General features: G+C 36.0%; 1 protein-coding gene across 1 annotated transcript in view; it reads right to left on the reverse strand.

Moving 5' to 3' along the window:
* LOC149302783 (dedicator of cytokinesis protein 4-like) overlaps positions 1–14659 on the reverse strand; it is a 154232-nt gene that overhangs the window by 25526 nt on the left and 114047 nt on the right. Inside the window, exons 28-35 of the mRNA XM_089481982.1 lie at positions 11428–11503; positions 10878–10978; positions 10410–10468; positions 8925–9073; positions 6224–6309; positions 1991–2017; positions 1448–1543; positions 891–951 (exon numbers count right to left, since the gene is read on the reverse strand). Of these exons, the coding sequence (XP_089338108.1) occupies positions 891–951; positions 1448–1543; positions 1991–2017; positions 6224–6309; positions 8925–9073; positions 10410–10468; positions 10878–10978; positions 11428–11503 (655 nt within the window). The remainder of the gene's footprint in view (positions 1–890; positions 952–1447; positions 1544–1990; positions 2018–6223; positions 6310–8924; positions 9074–10409; positions 10469–10877; positions 10979–11427; positions 11504–14659) is intronic.

Consider the following 14659-nt stretch of genomic DNA (forward strand, 5'->3'; position numbering starts at 1 on the left):
TGGAGCAGGAAGCCTTCAGGTCTAATCCTTCAATGTATATGGCAGTGAGGTGGATAATGTTTGCCTCTGCCCAACAGCATTTTCTTCTAAATCTCGGCTTTGTGTAGCCCCTTGTTTGTTGAGGTATGTCACTACTGATTGATTGTCTGATTGGAAGCAAATATTTTCTTGAAAGATGAATTCTCTAAAAAAATGTCTAAGAGACTTCTAGACTGCTACAAGTTCTAAGAAACCTCTCGGAGTCCAGCCAAGGACTCCTAAGAAAGGCTCCCCTGAAGCTTCTGAGTCACCTGACCGAGGGTGGAACAGTGGGAATAGAGTGCGAGGACCACCCTAGGGTCCAAAGCAATAAAGGTAAACTCCTGCCTAAGGAAGGGCAGAAACAACACTGGGAGGTCTGAGGCATTTCATTGTTGTTTCTGCCCTGCCTAGGAAGAGGAGGAGCTATATTCCCTTACTGGTGTAAGGGAACGCAATTCTCCTTTTAATGGAACCTTGTAGGATTTATGGTAAATGTGAATTACTGTTAAGAATAACAGATTTTGCTCAGATGTCAAATCCTGCTGTTTCCGCAATGACATCATAATGTTATAATGACACCTTTTATTCAAGACAGGTCCACAATGTAACCTTTTCACAAAGTACAGTTTATAATAGCATACTGTTAACATATTGAGGATCCTTGGACCTTGAATTTACTACATAGTGGTAATTGTCTATAGGAACAGAATAGATTTGCTTTGCATGTTCCCTAGCTGCAGGGAATTATTTCATTTTAAAATAATTTTAAAATGGCAAAAAATTAACAAGTGTAAGTGTGGATGAAAAATGTCCCTTGTTCAAAATCAACATGAGGACATATAACCGAAAAAGTAAAATAAATACCATACCAACAGGCTCACGGTGCAGCCAATCTTTTTCCCATCAACCTCCCCCATTTTCATACAGTCTCTAAAACGACAAAGGAAACAAACAGTTATACTTTTCTTCCACCAATAAACAGATGACAATAACAATCAGTTATACTTTTCTTCTAAAAATAAACAGATGACAATAAGTGTCATAATATGCCATTATATGCCTCTCTCTAGACCATTAAGATTATAAGATTATATTGAACCCTTGAAGCATACTTGGGAGTTTTCCCAGCTGGACCTGGAGTCTCTAGGTAAAGCACTGCTTCTCCTCTTTCTCCATGGAAAAGTGAACTGTCTTTAGTCATGTCCACACTCCGTCCAATAATCCTCTCGTTCCCAATCGATGTAATCATTTCTGGAGCTAGCAACGCCTTTATCATAGCATGCCCTTGGCTTATCACACCCCCACCCTAAGCTAGCCCCATCCTTGTGCTTGGCTAGCCTTGCCCCTACGTGCAGCCACTCCCTCAGAAGACATAAAGCTCTGGGTAGCCTAACCTGGTATGCTTTTAAGACACTCAGTTTCTTACCTGTAGTCCAGCAGCCTCTCCATGAGCCGGGTGACAGTAGCAATCAATGACACACCACTCTCTCTCCATGTTTCCCGCTCAATTTTTTTTAATAAGCTGAAAAAAATAAACATTTTTGGTAACTTTTTAGGAAAGTTTGTGCTGAGTGAAGCAAAGATATCCGATGTGTTATACACACAAATGCATGTTATACAATATATGTACATCATCAGCGACATACTGGACTAGAGAGGAACTTACTTTTTCCCGACTATATAATAAACTGAAAAATCCTTAACCTGGCTTTTCAGTTTAATTATTTTTATAAGGTTCCATCTAATAATGTTTGTTAGTCTAATAATGGTGGCTGCAACTAAATAGGCACCTAACGAGTGAGCAATTCAATATGTTGCTCACTTGCCTGGCAATAACTTTTTTTTTTTTTTAAGTAAACAATGTTGCCCTTTTTTCATTTTTTCATCAGTTGTAGAGTAAGTCTCAAATACCACTGCAACTGAATTTGAGAATACACCCCATGCTCAATTTAGTCGAATAAAATCTTACCTAGGGTAGGGACCAAACAGAGGAATTCTAATCCAGGAAGCATTGACAAAAAATAATGGTCAGATTATCCATAAGGGGAAAATAAAAACATTTAAAGACTAGCAAATTGTAATTGGTAATACACACTAAAACAATATTAATTTTATAAAATAAAAATAACATTTGTTAATGTCATAAAACGTCTGATCATGTTAAAGTACAACAAACAATTTTTTTTTTCAGTGGGGATTATGGGCCGGTTGGGGAGTTCCGTTGCCGCACACAACACTTTACAGCTTAACTGCCACGAGGTCGCTTGTTAGGTAAAACAGGCCCTCCCCATGTCTGACCGTGTTATAAATTATATAGTCAATAACAATTTGATAAATTAGGCACTTTGTAACTCACCTTTGAAGTTTTTCAAATACATGTACTGAAAATTGAAATTCGTAATAAAGGAAAAGCTTTTAGGTGAAAAATCCCCTGATCTTGAATATTTACAGTAAACTATGTCCTGATCAGAAATATGGGGCAGGCTCATAGCATATTAGCGGCTCAGGAGCAGTATTACCATACATTTTTTAAGTCTATTCCCTGCATATTCTCACTAAAAAAACACCTATTCAGAGAAGCATACAACCTACTCTACCTAATATATACAAACCTGCATTTTAAAGGAAACATTCAGTTATTGCAACCTTTGAGACTTCTCCTCCATTGACACTTCTATGCATAAAATGTATTGCCATGTGACAAAATACACTATAATTGTCTGGTGAAAGAGTCAATGTTGATTAATCCTGGTAGAAGATAATGAAGCACACTGGAGGAGACATGTATAAGTATAAACATAAAAGAATACTCCGCTCAATAGCCATACTTAAGTGTTTACTAAAATAATATTGAGTTTGAAGCGTAAGTTGCAACACTGACTCATGGATTATGTTGAGCCAACACTACAATGCCTTCTGTAAGACCAGACCTAAGCGAATGCATAGATAAGTTTATATAGCTGTATTATGTATGTGTTATGCAGCGCTTAATTGCATGAGAAACTCATTGTTTATGGAGAACACCTCTGAATGTCATAGATGAGGTACGGTATATTGTCTTTTGGTGGTCATATTTTTGAACTTCCCAGGCTCTTCTATTCAGAAAAAATACATGTCCTCCCTTGAATCGTGCCTACCTCCTTACTGGCCACATTACCCTGTTTATTGCACAGAATGCCTTCTCCCCCAACACCCAGGTTCACTCGTACAACTGCTCCTTTGCTTTATTGTTGGCCTACCCATAAAATATTTCCTTTACGTTTGAAGTTATTTTTATGTCCCTGCTAAGTCACCTTCATTCCTAAAAGGCAAATAGCCCCAGTCCATGTTCCAACAGATCCTAATTGATATTCTTAATTACAGAGATATAGTATTCCTTTGCCACATAATTAAATGTGGCATTGCCTGCCAGCATAGTTATCTATTTGTATTTGATGTGCTTGGTGTGTTATAATTAACTTGCATTCTACAGTATTACTCATATACTGTATATTACAAGTATATATTTAATTTTATTTGTTCCTGTATATAAAGAACTTAAAAAAATAAGTATAGCTACATCTGCCCATATACACAACTAAGGTACTAAAGTAAATGTCTAACTAGCTCTCTATCCTCTGTTGACAGTATACAATGGTATATCGGGGGCAATCATTACAATATATGTATTGTAAGAAGTGCTGTATAATTGTTGTCACTATATAAATGAAAGATAATAATAGTAATCATAATAATAATAATAAAACCCATCAGCCTCACATATGTTGTGCAATGACTATTTTGAATTGTCATACACAGGGTTGGTCACCCAGAGTGCCACGAGAGGCAGAAGAGAGGCAGTCCCAATAGGTAGGACAGATGGCAGAAAGAGGGTAGAACCATATACCACCCATACCCAGAGAACAAAGACTCCCCGGGAGTCCGGGACGCCTGGTAATCAGTTGTGAGTTCTGGAGCACTGGTGGCAAGCTGGAAAGTTATTTGGAGGTCAATGTTTTAATCTCAGTTACACGATGATGAAGACCTTTATCTTCATCATCATGTATAGATCTATTTACACATGGCTTCTTAATAAATAATGTTATCAATCATATTTTTTATAAAAGCCCCATCCAGTACAGAATGTTAATCACCCAACATACAAAACTATAAACACAACCTGTCATTTCTTCTGATGCTAACAGAATTTTTCCACAGGTAATCATGCAGAATGTAAGAAGGTTGAAGAAATACTAAATACATTACACCGTCACTATGGCAAACTCATGGGCCACTGATTTTTTTTAATTTGTTTATCTGTGTCATGCTTAGCTGGAGAGTTATTTGAAGGGTCGATGTTTTAGTCTCAGAGAGAAGGTCTGAATTCCTCACAGTAGGGGAAAATGGGCAGAATAGGTAGGCTGAATGTTTTTATCTGCCATCAACTTCCATACATCTATGTTTTTACTTTCGTTAGATAACCAAGAATCGGAAACATAGCTGTGCTGTAAATGACTTTGCATGTCTATACCCATTTTGCATATGCATATTACGGAAAAAAAGAATAAATAAACTTAAATTATTTATTATTATTAAATAAATAAAAAAATCTTGTTCGAATCGGTAAACAAATGTCATCAATGTAGATTTGTTTGTCATTTAACTGAAATAACATGTTTTAGGAAACAAGATATAAATGCAGTAAACACAGACAAAAGCAAAATGACCAGCTATTATTTACAGCCAGCAAGCAAACAGTATCTTAGACAAGAGCTAATGGTGTATGGTGCATGTAAAGTATTTCTTAAAATTACCATTTTCTAATAATAATGCATATTGGCATACTGTCACAGAGACGGTTGCCTAAAGATGTTTGGGATACCTTTTCATCCACTATCTTTGAAGGTCACATAACCTTCCAAGAGCTCAGATATCTCGTCTGTTATGTAATGGCATACGTACAGATTTAAAATGAGGAGGTTCAAGTGAGGAGCCTCTTCACTACTCAGTTTGCCATTACGTCCGTAGAATGGTTCTTGAAAGCTTACGTGACTCTACATCTCGTACTGTGAACATTGTCCCACTAAAAGGGTATCAGAAGCCTATTTGGTTTGCAAATTCTTAATAAAAAGCATAAGTTCATGCGTATCTAAAATCAGATAATATAAGAATCTAAGAAACGCATAGACTCTTGCAATTGGCAGTATTTGTGGGATTTAATTTTGAAGGCATTTTTCTAGCCACAGTCATATTGACTGGTATTCTAACCATTCTTTTCCAATTCTTTGTATATTTATCAGTATGATTTACTAAACCTGTAGATTTCATTTTTTGTAATCCAGGAAAAATGCCAAAATCTGGCAAGCATGCCTGATGACGCTGGTCAGTGGATTCTATTCTATGGTTTCGTAAATACCTTGAGAATGTACAGCAATGTAAAGTAATGAGTGGATTCACAATTACTTTGCTAGATGGATTCAGGTCAATAAGTATAGTTAGGAAGTAACTTAGGACGGACAGCTGTTTGTGTTATTGCCAGAGGTCATTAGTTGCCATTTCTACCTGGGCACAAAAACTCGAAAGATGTTCCTTTAACTGCAGCAGAGTGCAGCACTCACAGCAGGCAGCTTTTATGTGCCGTATAGATAAAAAAACAAAAACAAATCCGAGTGATTTGTATCTCAAGAAACCCGTGGGAGATATACGGAGGAAATATATATATATATTTATTTATTTATTTATTTTTGCAAAAATAATATTACAAAACTCTCAGGGTCTCCTGAGTATATAGATAGGACATTTATATATCATGTACACAAACTAGGATTGTCTTCAACACTGATAGATGAATCAAAAAAAATCATTAGTGCCACAGAGGGACAGATTGGGACTGTATTTTTTTCCTTAAAATTGTCTCTGTATTTAAGACTTTATGAAGCATCTGCCGTTACCTATTCTACCTTCTCCTCAAAGCACTACACGCCAACTCTCCACCCACACAGCAGTATTTCTCTTTCAATAAAAGATCACTACTTAAGAGATATACATAGTCATCCCCAAACACAGCGCAGAAAAAATAGTAGCATTTGCAGAGGTAATTAACACATTTAGGTTGATTGAATAGTAATCTGTAAAAAGCACATGACAACAACCCCCCTTTATCTTTTGAAATGCCAGCGTGATGAATATATATATATATATTTTTTTTAATTTTATTACTTACATGCTGTTGAAGAGCTCCCGGTATGTTTCGTCACCTTTTCCTTCAGACATAAGGCTATCCAATTTGTCAATTAGCTTTGCTTCCACCTCAAAGAGATGCATAAAAGATGTTTTAATCAGCAAGAATTCCTCCAGGGCTCAGTGCTGCGCTCCCTTGTATTTCAGATCCCGGAATGTGTACTGTTCACTTATTGTCACTCGTGTTAAGCTGCTACCACTGCATGAAAGAGTTCTCGGGGCTAATTGTTATAGAGCAATGTGACTTTATACTACAAGCTGAGTAGCATTAGCTGATAACGCTGCGAAGGCTTCTAACTATATATGGATTCAAACAAAAAAAAAAAACACGGAACAGCCAACTAGATTGCCTTAATTTTTTTTCCTGCAGGGCTCTATCACATGTAAACCTGGGTATGTTCCTTCCTTAGTGTCCCCTGCTTAGTAGTGTGCATGTATGCTTTTCCACGCATGATGCCGTCGTCATTGTCCTTGTGCATGTGCTGCAGGAAAATAAGATATCTAAATGAACGTTTCAAATGCCACTGCCATTGCGATTCACGGTAACGCTGTACCAGGTAAACCACTGGAATCAGAAGATGTTCCTTACTTCCGAAATTCACGGGACATAATGACTACCTTCTGATAACGGCACACGCAACACTAATGTATCTCCATTAATGCATCAATGACATTATAGTTGTACTGCTGTTTCGGAAATCAATCTCCAATTATCCCCTCTCTGCATCATATCATCACGATCAGCTTATATTATCCAATTCCTCCCACTATGTTTGGTGAAGGTAACGATTCGACTATCTACTAATAAATGTATTATTTAAGACAATTAGCATATTTGCAATAAACATAATGCACATTGATTACAAGTTGCTTTCCCATTCTATTTCGCATTTTTTGTTATGCTCTATGCACCATAAAGTAAGAAGTCCATTTTCATGTAAAAGTATATATGTTACTGATTATCTGTAGATTTGGTTTATTGGACCACAAACCCTGCATATGCAGATGACCATTTATCCATATTTGTCTAAATTAATGCATGTTCAGACAGAGGTAAACATTGCTGCCTTTGCAACAAGTTTGTAAAAAAGATGTCTGGTCTAAACGTTAGCCACATTGGCTTGAACTCCATGCCATTTAAACATGTATGAGTCGAACTTCTGTATCTCTCAAAAAGAAAGAAAAAAGTCCACAGTAATGCAAAAAAGCAAAGGTAAAACATCTCAAACTATCATTCACCAAAATATTCCAAGGTTTAGTGATATAAACTTGATTTTTAGGCATATTTTAAAAGTTGACCATGAAATTCTAATGATGCCTAACAGCTATGTAGACTTTTTCCGACCACCAGTTACTGTAAGGTCTACCTACTTTTCAGTCCTACGGAACTTTCCTTAAAATACCTAATTTGGCCTAACCCATGCCAAATTCATGAAATTACTGGAACACCACACACATTTGCTTTTAAGAAGTGGTTTGTTAGGAGCTAAGTGAAGAAGGTCATTGTGAGGAAAGAAGTCGTTTAGAGCGGACTGTTATATTTTCTATCATTTTGGAAGCTCTAAGACATGAATGTAAGATAACATTGGGAGTTTATCTGGGCCTCTGTAAAGCTGCAATTAACGCAGTGAAATCCCGTTTAAGGAGCGATCAAAAGCTTCAGTAGTTGTTGGGCGACTATATTAGATGTGTTAGAGAAATAACACTGTAAATATTCTGCAATACAAATAGGGAACATTTTCACATTTGGAGTCCCAGCATATTTTTAAATCTTACATGAGAAGTTAGAAAAATATACATTATATGGAGCATGTAAGCATTATTTCTGGGGTTTTTTTAAGATTATCTGCATAATTGCTCATACATCATCTTGACTAAGAGGATCGGTTCAGGGGTTAACGACATTGCTCCTGCACAGAAATCAAAGTCATTTATTGTGTATGTGTTAAACAATGTTTCAAATCGATGTTCCTACAGAGCAGCATGATGGTGGGTGTAGAGAAATGGTTTGAGACAGCAGGAGAAAAATCGAGTGGGAGCTGTAAAAGTACTTGGAACACTTAACAAGCTTCTGAGCTGGAAAATAGAAAATGTATGAGTGTGAAAAATGCTTGGCCAAAATAAATACAGGCTACTCTGCTCACAGATCATGTCTCTTACTGTACTTCAACAAAGTGGTTACCACAGACTGACCTCTTTTCACATCTTTAATTTGTAGCATGCTAACAGGGTAAAGGACGAGACAAAACAAACTTCTTCAATGCCAAAAGGGAAAGAAGGGTTCCCATGCTTATTATTTTACATTCAATCATCACACAATGTTCCTGCTCGGCAATTCCCGATAAAACATTTTCTCAATGGATAAATTATGGGTGCAAACTACGTAACGAGAGAGAGGGGTTTTCAGGACCAGTTTTGCAATTCTATCATTTTATAATAAATGATGGCCAAAAAATTTAGTTCCTATTCAAAGCACATATCTCATGCATCCCTATTCTTTCCTTGATGTGCATTTAGCCCATGTGTGCATTAATTTGGTAGGAATGAATGAACAGAGCTCTATATCAGGTCATCTAACAAACGTACTTGATTTGATTCGTTGATGACCTTTTCACAATGTCTGCACCAGTTCGGCTGGGGTAAGTTTACTATCAATTATTTTTTTGTTATCTTGTTTGAAGTACCTGTTTAAAGTTTCCACTCCGTCGCTGTTCCCAATCCATCATATCATGGAAAATAGGAATCATTACGTTACGTAAATCTGGCTGGGGTATCAATGTGACTTCCAAAAATGGACCAATCAAGGCTGGGATAAAATGTAGCTTATGTTCTCCTGTAAGAAAATAATGTATGGATTTGGATTTGATGATTTAAGGCAATTGAGGAAATTCAAGAGGAAATTCAAGAGGTTTCTTTGAATCACAACACTGGGTTATGGAATGGAATCATCCGAGCCTCCAATTAATAATCCAATTAATGTCTAAAATGGAACCACCTTCATTTTTACATATGGATGACTTATTGATGTGATGGGAGTTCATACCTCTACTTAGGTCAATTAAGTTAGCCAAACATTTATACATAAATGCACCACTTATGGCATGATTTTGTGGATGCATGTGTTGCACTCAAGAGAAACGTTCACAAAATTCGCTATTTCATGTCACAATAACATACCAACAAACGTGAAACCTCTATGCCAACACTTTTAAGTAGTATGGCTTAGTGCATAAAAAAAATAGGGCAGATTCAATGACGGTAATATGGTGTTAGCTTTTTTCACTGAATATATCTAATGACTTGGTGGTGCTGGTTTAGAAACCCCCCATATAAGGTACTTCTTGTAAATAAAAAATGCGTATATCCTTTTAACATTTTAATAATAAAAAGTCCTCTTCAGGCCACACTAACTTCAGCAGCTTTAGCTTTAATTAGTGGTAACATTAAAAGAGATCCAAGAGGCTGACAGAAGTCCAAGCTTCAATGGGAATTATTACACAGCATAAGAAAGATAGAAATGTACTATTGTTATGATGTCATAATTTATTACAAATAAGATCTACACTCAACAACAAAATCCTCTCTTGTCGTAACAAGATTAAAGTACACTCTTTTGTTACACAAGAAATCTGTAATTCTTTCTGGAACCACCATGGTTTTCTTTTTCTCACAATTTATGGAAAATGTTAAGATGTACATCTTGAAAATGATCACATATAAAAATTACTTGGACGATGAAAGAAGGTTAGAAGAAGTCATGATTTACATTATGAAACAAATCTAATAAATGAATCCCTGTGTTTTCATATTATAGTTCTCAAGCTCGTGTTTCTAAATGTTCTTGTCTTTCGCTCACGTCAGCATTAATGAGTCAGAAACAGATGCAGGGAGAAGATTATCTGGTACTTATGTCAAATGATAGTCACTTACAAGTGTCAGCGTATGCTGATAAACTAGGATGGGTTAACGTGCAAGGGTGAGCCAGCCACTGAATTATCACATTTGCAAATATATCAGAACCAACATATAATCTGTTTGTCGATATAACAATGATGGGCCTGTTGTAGGATTCACTCTCCAATGCAGAAAACCAGGGTCTATACATACATTAGAGTAAAACACTCCCAGTGTGCAGCTTTTGTAGAATAGATGACATACAAAAGTCTTACCCAGATTCTGCCACATGCTAAAGATTTCACATCCCATCGTAACACGCATGTCTCCATATCTTACGGAAAGAAGAGAGGTCAGAATGAAATAGTTTGCTTCTATGTCATACAGATATATGGTCCAAAGTATTCTATTATAGGAATATCGACATGAACTATAATAACAGAATAATAGTCAAAGAAAAATAAATCTATGGACCTTTTTAAATGAATTGACAGTGGTATTACTCATATCCATTGTGAATAAAGTAAAATTATTGAATACAAGGGAGGATAGAACATTTCAACTACTTTAAATATGTATTGTTGCACCAAATGGGTCGTGGTTTCCCAATATGTAGATGAAAGTCTGAATTTAGGAATTAATAAAACCAGAGCTTTTTAAATCATGCCAACCAACATATAATCAACCAACATTCAACCAGCACATGTGTTTATTATTATTATTAATATTATAAGCTTGCTTACTTCTCCAGCACTTTTTTCATCTTGGATGGTGTAAATATTTCTAACTGCAGACATGACTGATTAATAAAAATCACTGCAAGGTAGAAGTAGGAATCCCAGATCTGTTGGAAGAAAACAGAAACTGTAAATTGCTATTTCACGTCATTAAACTAGTATTTGAAGAATCTATTTCAAGACAACTAGACACAGATTTTTTAGTTCAACTTATAATAATACGTTTTGTTTCACTAACGGGATCATCATTAGGCTGCCAAGGTTATCAATTAGCCATGTTGACAATGAAGGATGCCCAAAAGGGAACTCAGTAGGAAGGTCAACAAAATCACTACCCACTAACGTCACCTGCAGACAATACTTAGGTACTGGCACCTTTATAAGACAGTCTGCAAGAAGCAGGAGGCAGAAATCATTCTGGACTCAAATGCTGCAGACAACATTACTAAAGACTGTAAAAAACTTGCAATTAAAAGCTCTACTTAAAATGTTACTCCTGGTTGTTAGCTGACAGCTCTCACATATATAAATACATATATATTAAAGACTTTCTTACCTTGTAATCAAAGTTCTCGTTTAAGAAATTCTTTCGAAGGGCATCCGAAAGATATAGAACTGTTGTTATGATGACACTGGCAAAATAAAAAATAAAAAAAGTATTATTTAGAGCACACAGAGGTTCAAACCATATTAACAAATTCTTAGCATCTGTGACCACTGCAGAAAAATAAAGGCACAGTATCTGTATTTTGGAAAAGCTTATAGAAAACCAGACTCTGACAGCAGATATTAACAATTTGATGCATACAGCCAATTATCCTACCTGCTGTAACACCTGAAACCTCAAATGACCTTTACTTGGTCATTGTACTTGTCTTATGTTAGGAAAGGCTTTATGCCTACCTCATGCATGTTTAAATACCATCATTGTATTCAGCTTTCCCACTTCTGCTGAAAGGCAGTTGTGCCTATGCTTCACCCTCTCGGAGAAGTAACAGCAAAATGAACAATTTCTTGATACATCATAAGTAATAAAGCCACGGCTTTGACTTTTAGTGAATGGCAGCCAGTCAGCAGTGGGGCTGACACTTTCTTGCACTCCTTAATGAAGTATGAGCTGCAGTGTGGCTGGGTTACTTATACAGCAATGCCATGTCACCAAACAGTCCTTAAAATGACACAACACTAATTTAGCGCCGAGCACAGACAATGGTTTATTTGTCATAGTTCTCAGAGCAGAAAATATTAAATGCTCATTTGCTGCGGTAACCAAAAAAATACGATTTTATTCCATAGAGAGCTGTGCCGTACTGTGCCTATTCTTGGTAACATGACAAATGTATTTTTTATGGATGTTTAATGCCTTTGATCAGCTCTCAGCCACAACAACAGGTTATTTATTGTTGCCTTTCGTTTTTAATCACATCAAGCAGTTCCCGTGAGCCTCTGTCCTGTCCATTTTAGTGCATGGCCTGTAGCTGGCAAAAGAGAGATTACGAGCAGCTGCAGGAACTGGAAGTCAGGGAGAATGGCTCTTTATACAGCTGAATGGCCCAGGATTTTGACTTTTTAATTGGTCTCTTGAGTGGCAGAGCTAATTAATTGTTTTCTGTTGAATGATAAGGGCCTGCTTCCTCCTCAGGGGCATGGTTTAGAAGGAATCATCTGCACCTAAAGACAATAGGTCAAATTACTAAGCATTGTACAATTTCGAGATTAGCCTCTTTAGTATAAAGGGAACTGTAATCATGGTCACATGGAGCAAAGTGTTCCGTTTGGGGTTCTGAATGCCCTAAATATGTGCACTCGTTCCGCTTTAAATAGCCCATATTTGGCATATCATTGAAACATACAAATGGAAGTAATAGCTGCTTTTGGTATGTGAATCATAGGTATCATTTACAGGGTTATTGCTTTCGATTTCAAATAAACCTTGCATTTAGTAAGAATCACTGTAAGCGTGGATTTACAAAAAAAACCCCCAACAAATTCTTTATTAAAATTTATTTTGCTTTCATACTGGAGCATTCCTAAAAGTGAAAGCTTTAGCCTTGTAATAATAGAGGACACAAGCAGCCATACATTATCTTAAAGAAACATCATTTTTGTTAACATAGTTATCCATTTCAGGTACAAGCTGTGTTAAAGAGTGTGAATGATCTGGAGAGTGGGCTAGACCCACACACATAAGCTCTAGTGTTTAAGTTAAATACTGCTTTTTTTTTTAAATGTGCATGTTTAACATTTTAAATAAGAAAAAAAGACATTTTATTCCTTGGCATAACGTGTTTTATTATTCTTTGGTGTATCCAAGTTTTGAGCATGATATAACTTTATATTACCTACTATACCCTATGTTAACACTAGGCACGGTATCAATGAATATGGATGGGTAGGATTGTGTAGCTCACGCAAGAGGGCTGTGGTAACTGTCTGTCTGTCTGCATGTAATATAGACTCGGCTGCAAATAACTAAAACTAATATAGTGCTAGGCAGTGTTAGCAGTCATTCCGGAAGCATTTATCTAGCTCAGTTTCCCATGCCTGATATTTTATTTCAAGTATAATCTGTTTTCCCAATTTACATTTAACAGAATTCAAAATCAGGCCAACGCACGCTATTGTTAATACCCAAGATGGGTCACAAGATATACGGTAATTCTTCTTCGATAAAGTTCAAGGATACACTTTAAATAACTTTTCCACAAGCCCCTGTCTTTGATGTTTTAGGGTGCATATGTTGCAAATGCCAAAGATATATATCGTGGATTCCTGATGTTACCTACCAGTTATCATTCTATCTTTTCTATCTGGAATTGAACTAAATCCCCAGGATTTTCCAGGATGCGTACTGTGATTTTGTATTAAGGAAATTAATTTCTATACACGTACCTTGACTATGTTGCATTTAAATTACCGGTATACTGGGTGACCGCACTTAGTTTTTTGTTTTTTTACCATGCTTTTATGTATTAATAATATTGCTCATAATTAATAAAATAAATTAAATAAAAGAAATGTCATAGCTTGATTTGCTAAACAAAGTTTTATTAATTTAATAGACAAATACATGTTTTATCAACCCTTAGTAAAGTTAATTAAATGGGGCAGATAAAGAACGAAGGGAAACTTGCCAAGCATTTAATGTAAGAGACATAAAACACGTATAATACTCTAAATGCCTAAGTATGAAAACAAACTTTACAGACACCTTTATTTCCTACACAAATGTAAAAAAATCTGTCAAAATGTCAATATCATAAATATTTTTGCAAGTGCATACTTTAAATTATTTTAATTTGATATGGCTAAGCAGCTATGATTAAAACCAAATATGACTTCTCAATTTTACCCAGTACATTACAATCCTACAATGTTAACCCTTCACAGTTCTTTTGTTTTTATATAAAACGGTGTCCCAAATTGGAGTTTGTTTTTCAGTGTACACTTTCCCTGAGACCCAAGTCATTGCTTTAGAATCCAGCTGTGCTCTTGGTGGTGACAAGACTGCTGTTTCGATAATACTCTTCGGAGCAAACATTAATCCTATTTTTGGGGTGTTTCTTTCTTCTGTGTTATAAGTGTTAAAAAATATAGTTCCAAATTAAACCCCTGTAGGTATCAAAGATCATGGATCACAAGCCCTTCCTCTAGCCGACTTATTTAATTTCCACTGCAATAATTATGTTGTCTTAAACAAAACTCTTTGTCTTTATATACTGTATCTCTTAGCCTTGCTAAAAATCCAATTGTCTGGCATGAAATGTGCTACTGGGAACACTTTATTC

The sequence above is a fragment of the Sceloporus occidentalis genome, unplaced genomic scaffold (assembly GCF_023333645.1).
Source record: "Sceloporus occidentalis isolate IW3139 unplaced genomic scaffold, rSceOcc1.0.p SCAF_17, whole genome shotgun sequence".
Classification (NCBI taxonomy): Eukaryota; Metazoa; Chordata; class Lepidosauria; order Squamata; family Phrynosomatidae; genus Sceloporus; species Sceloporus occidentalis.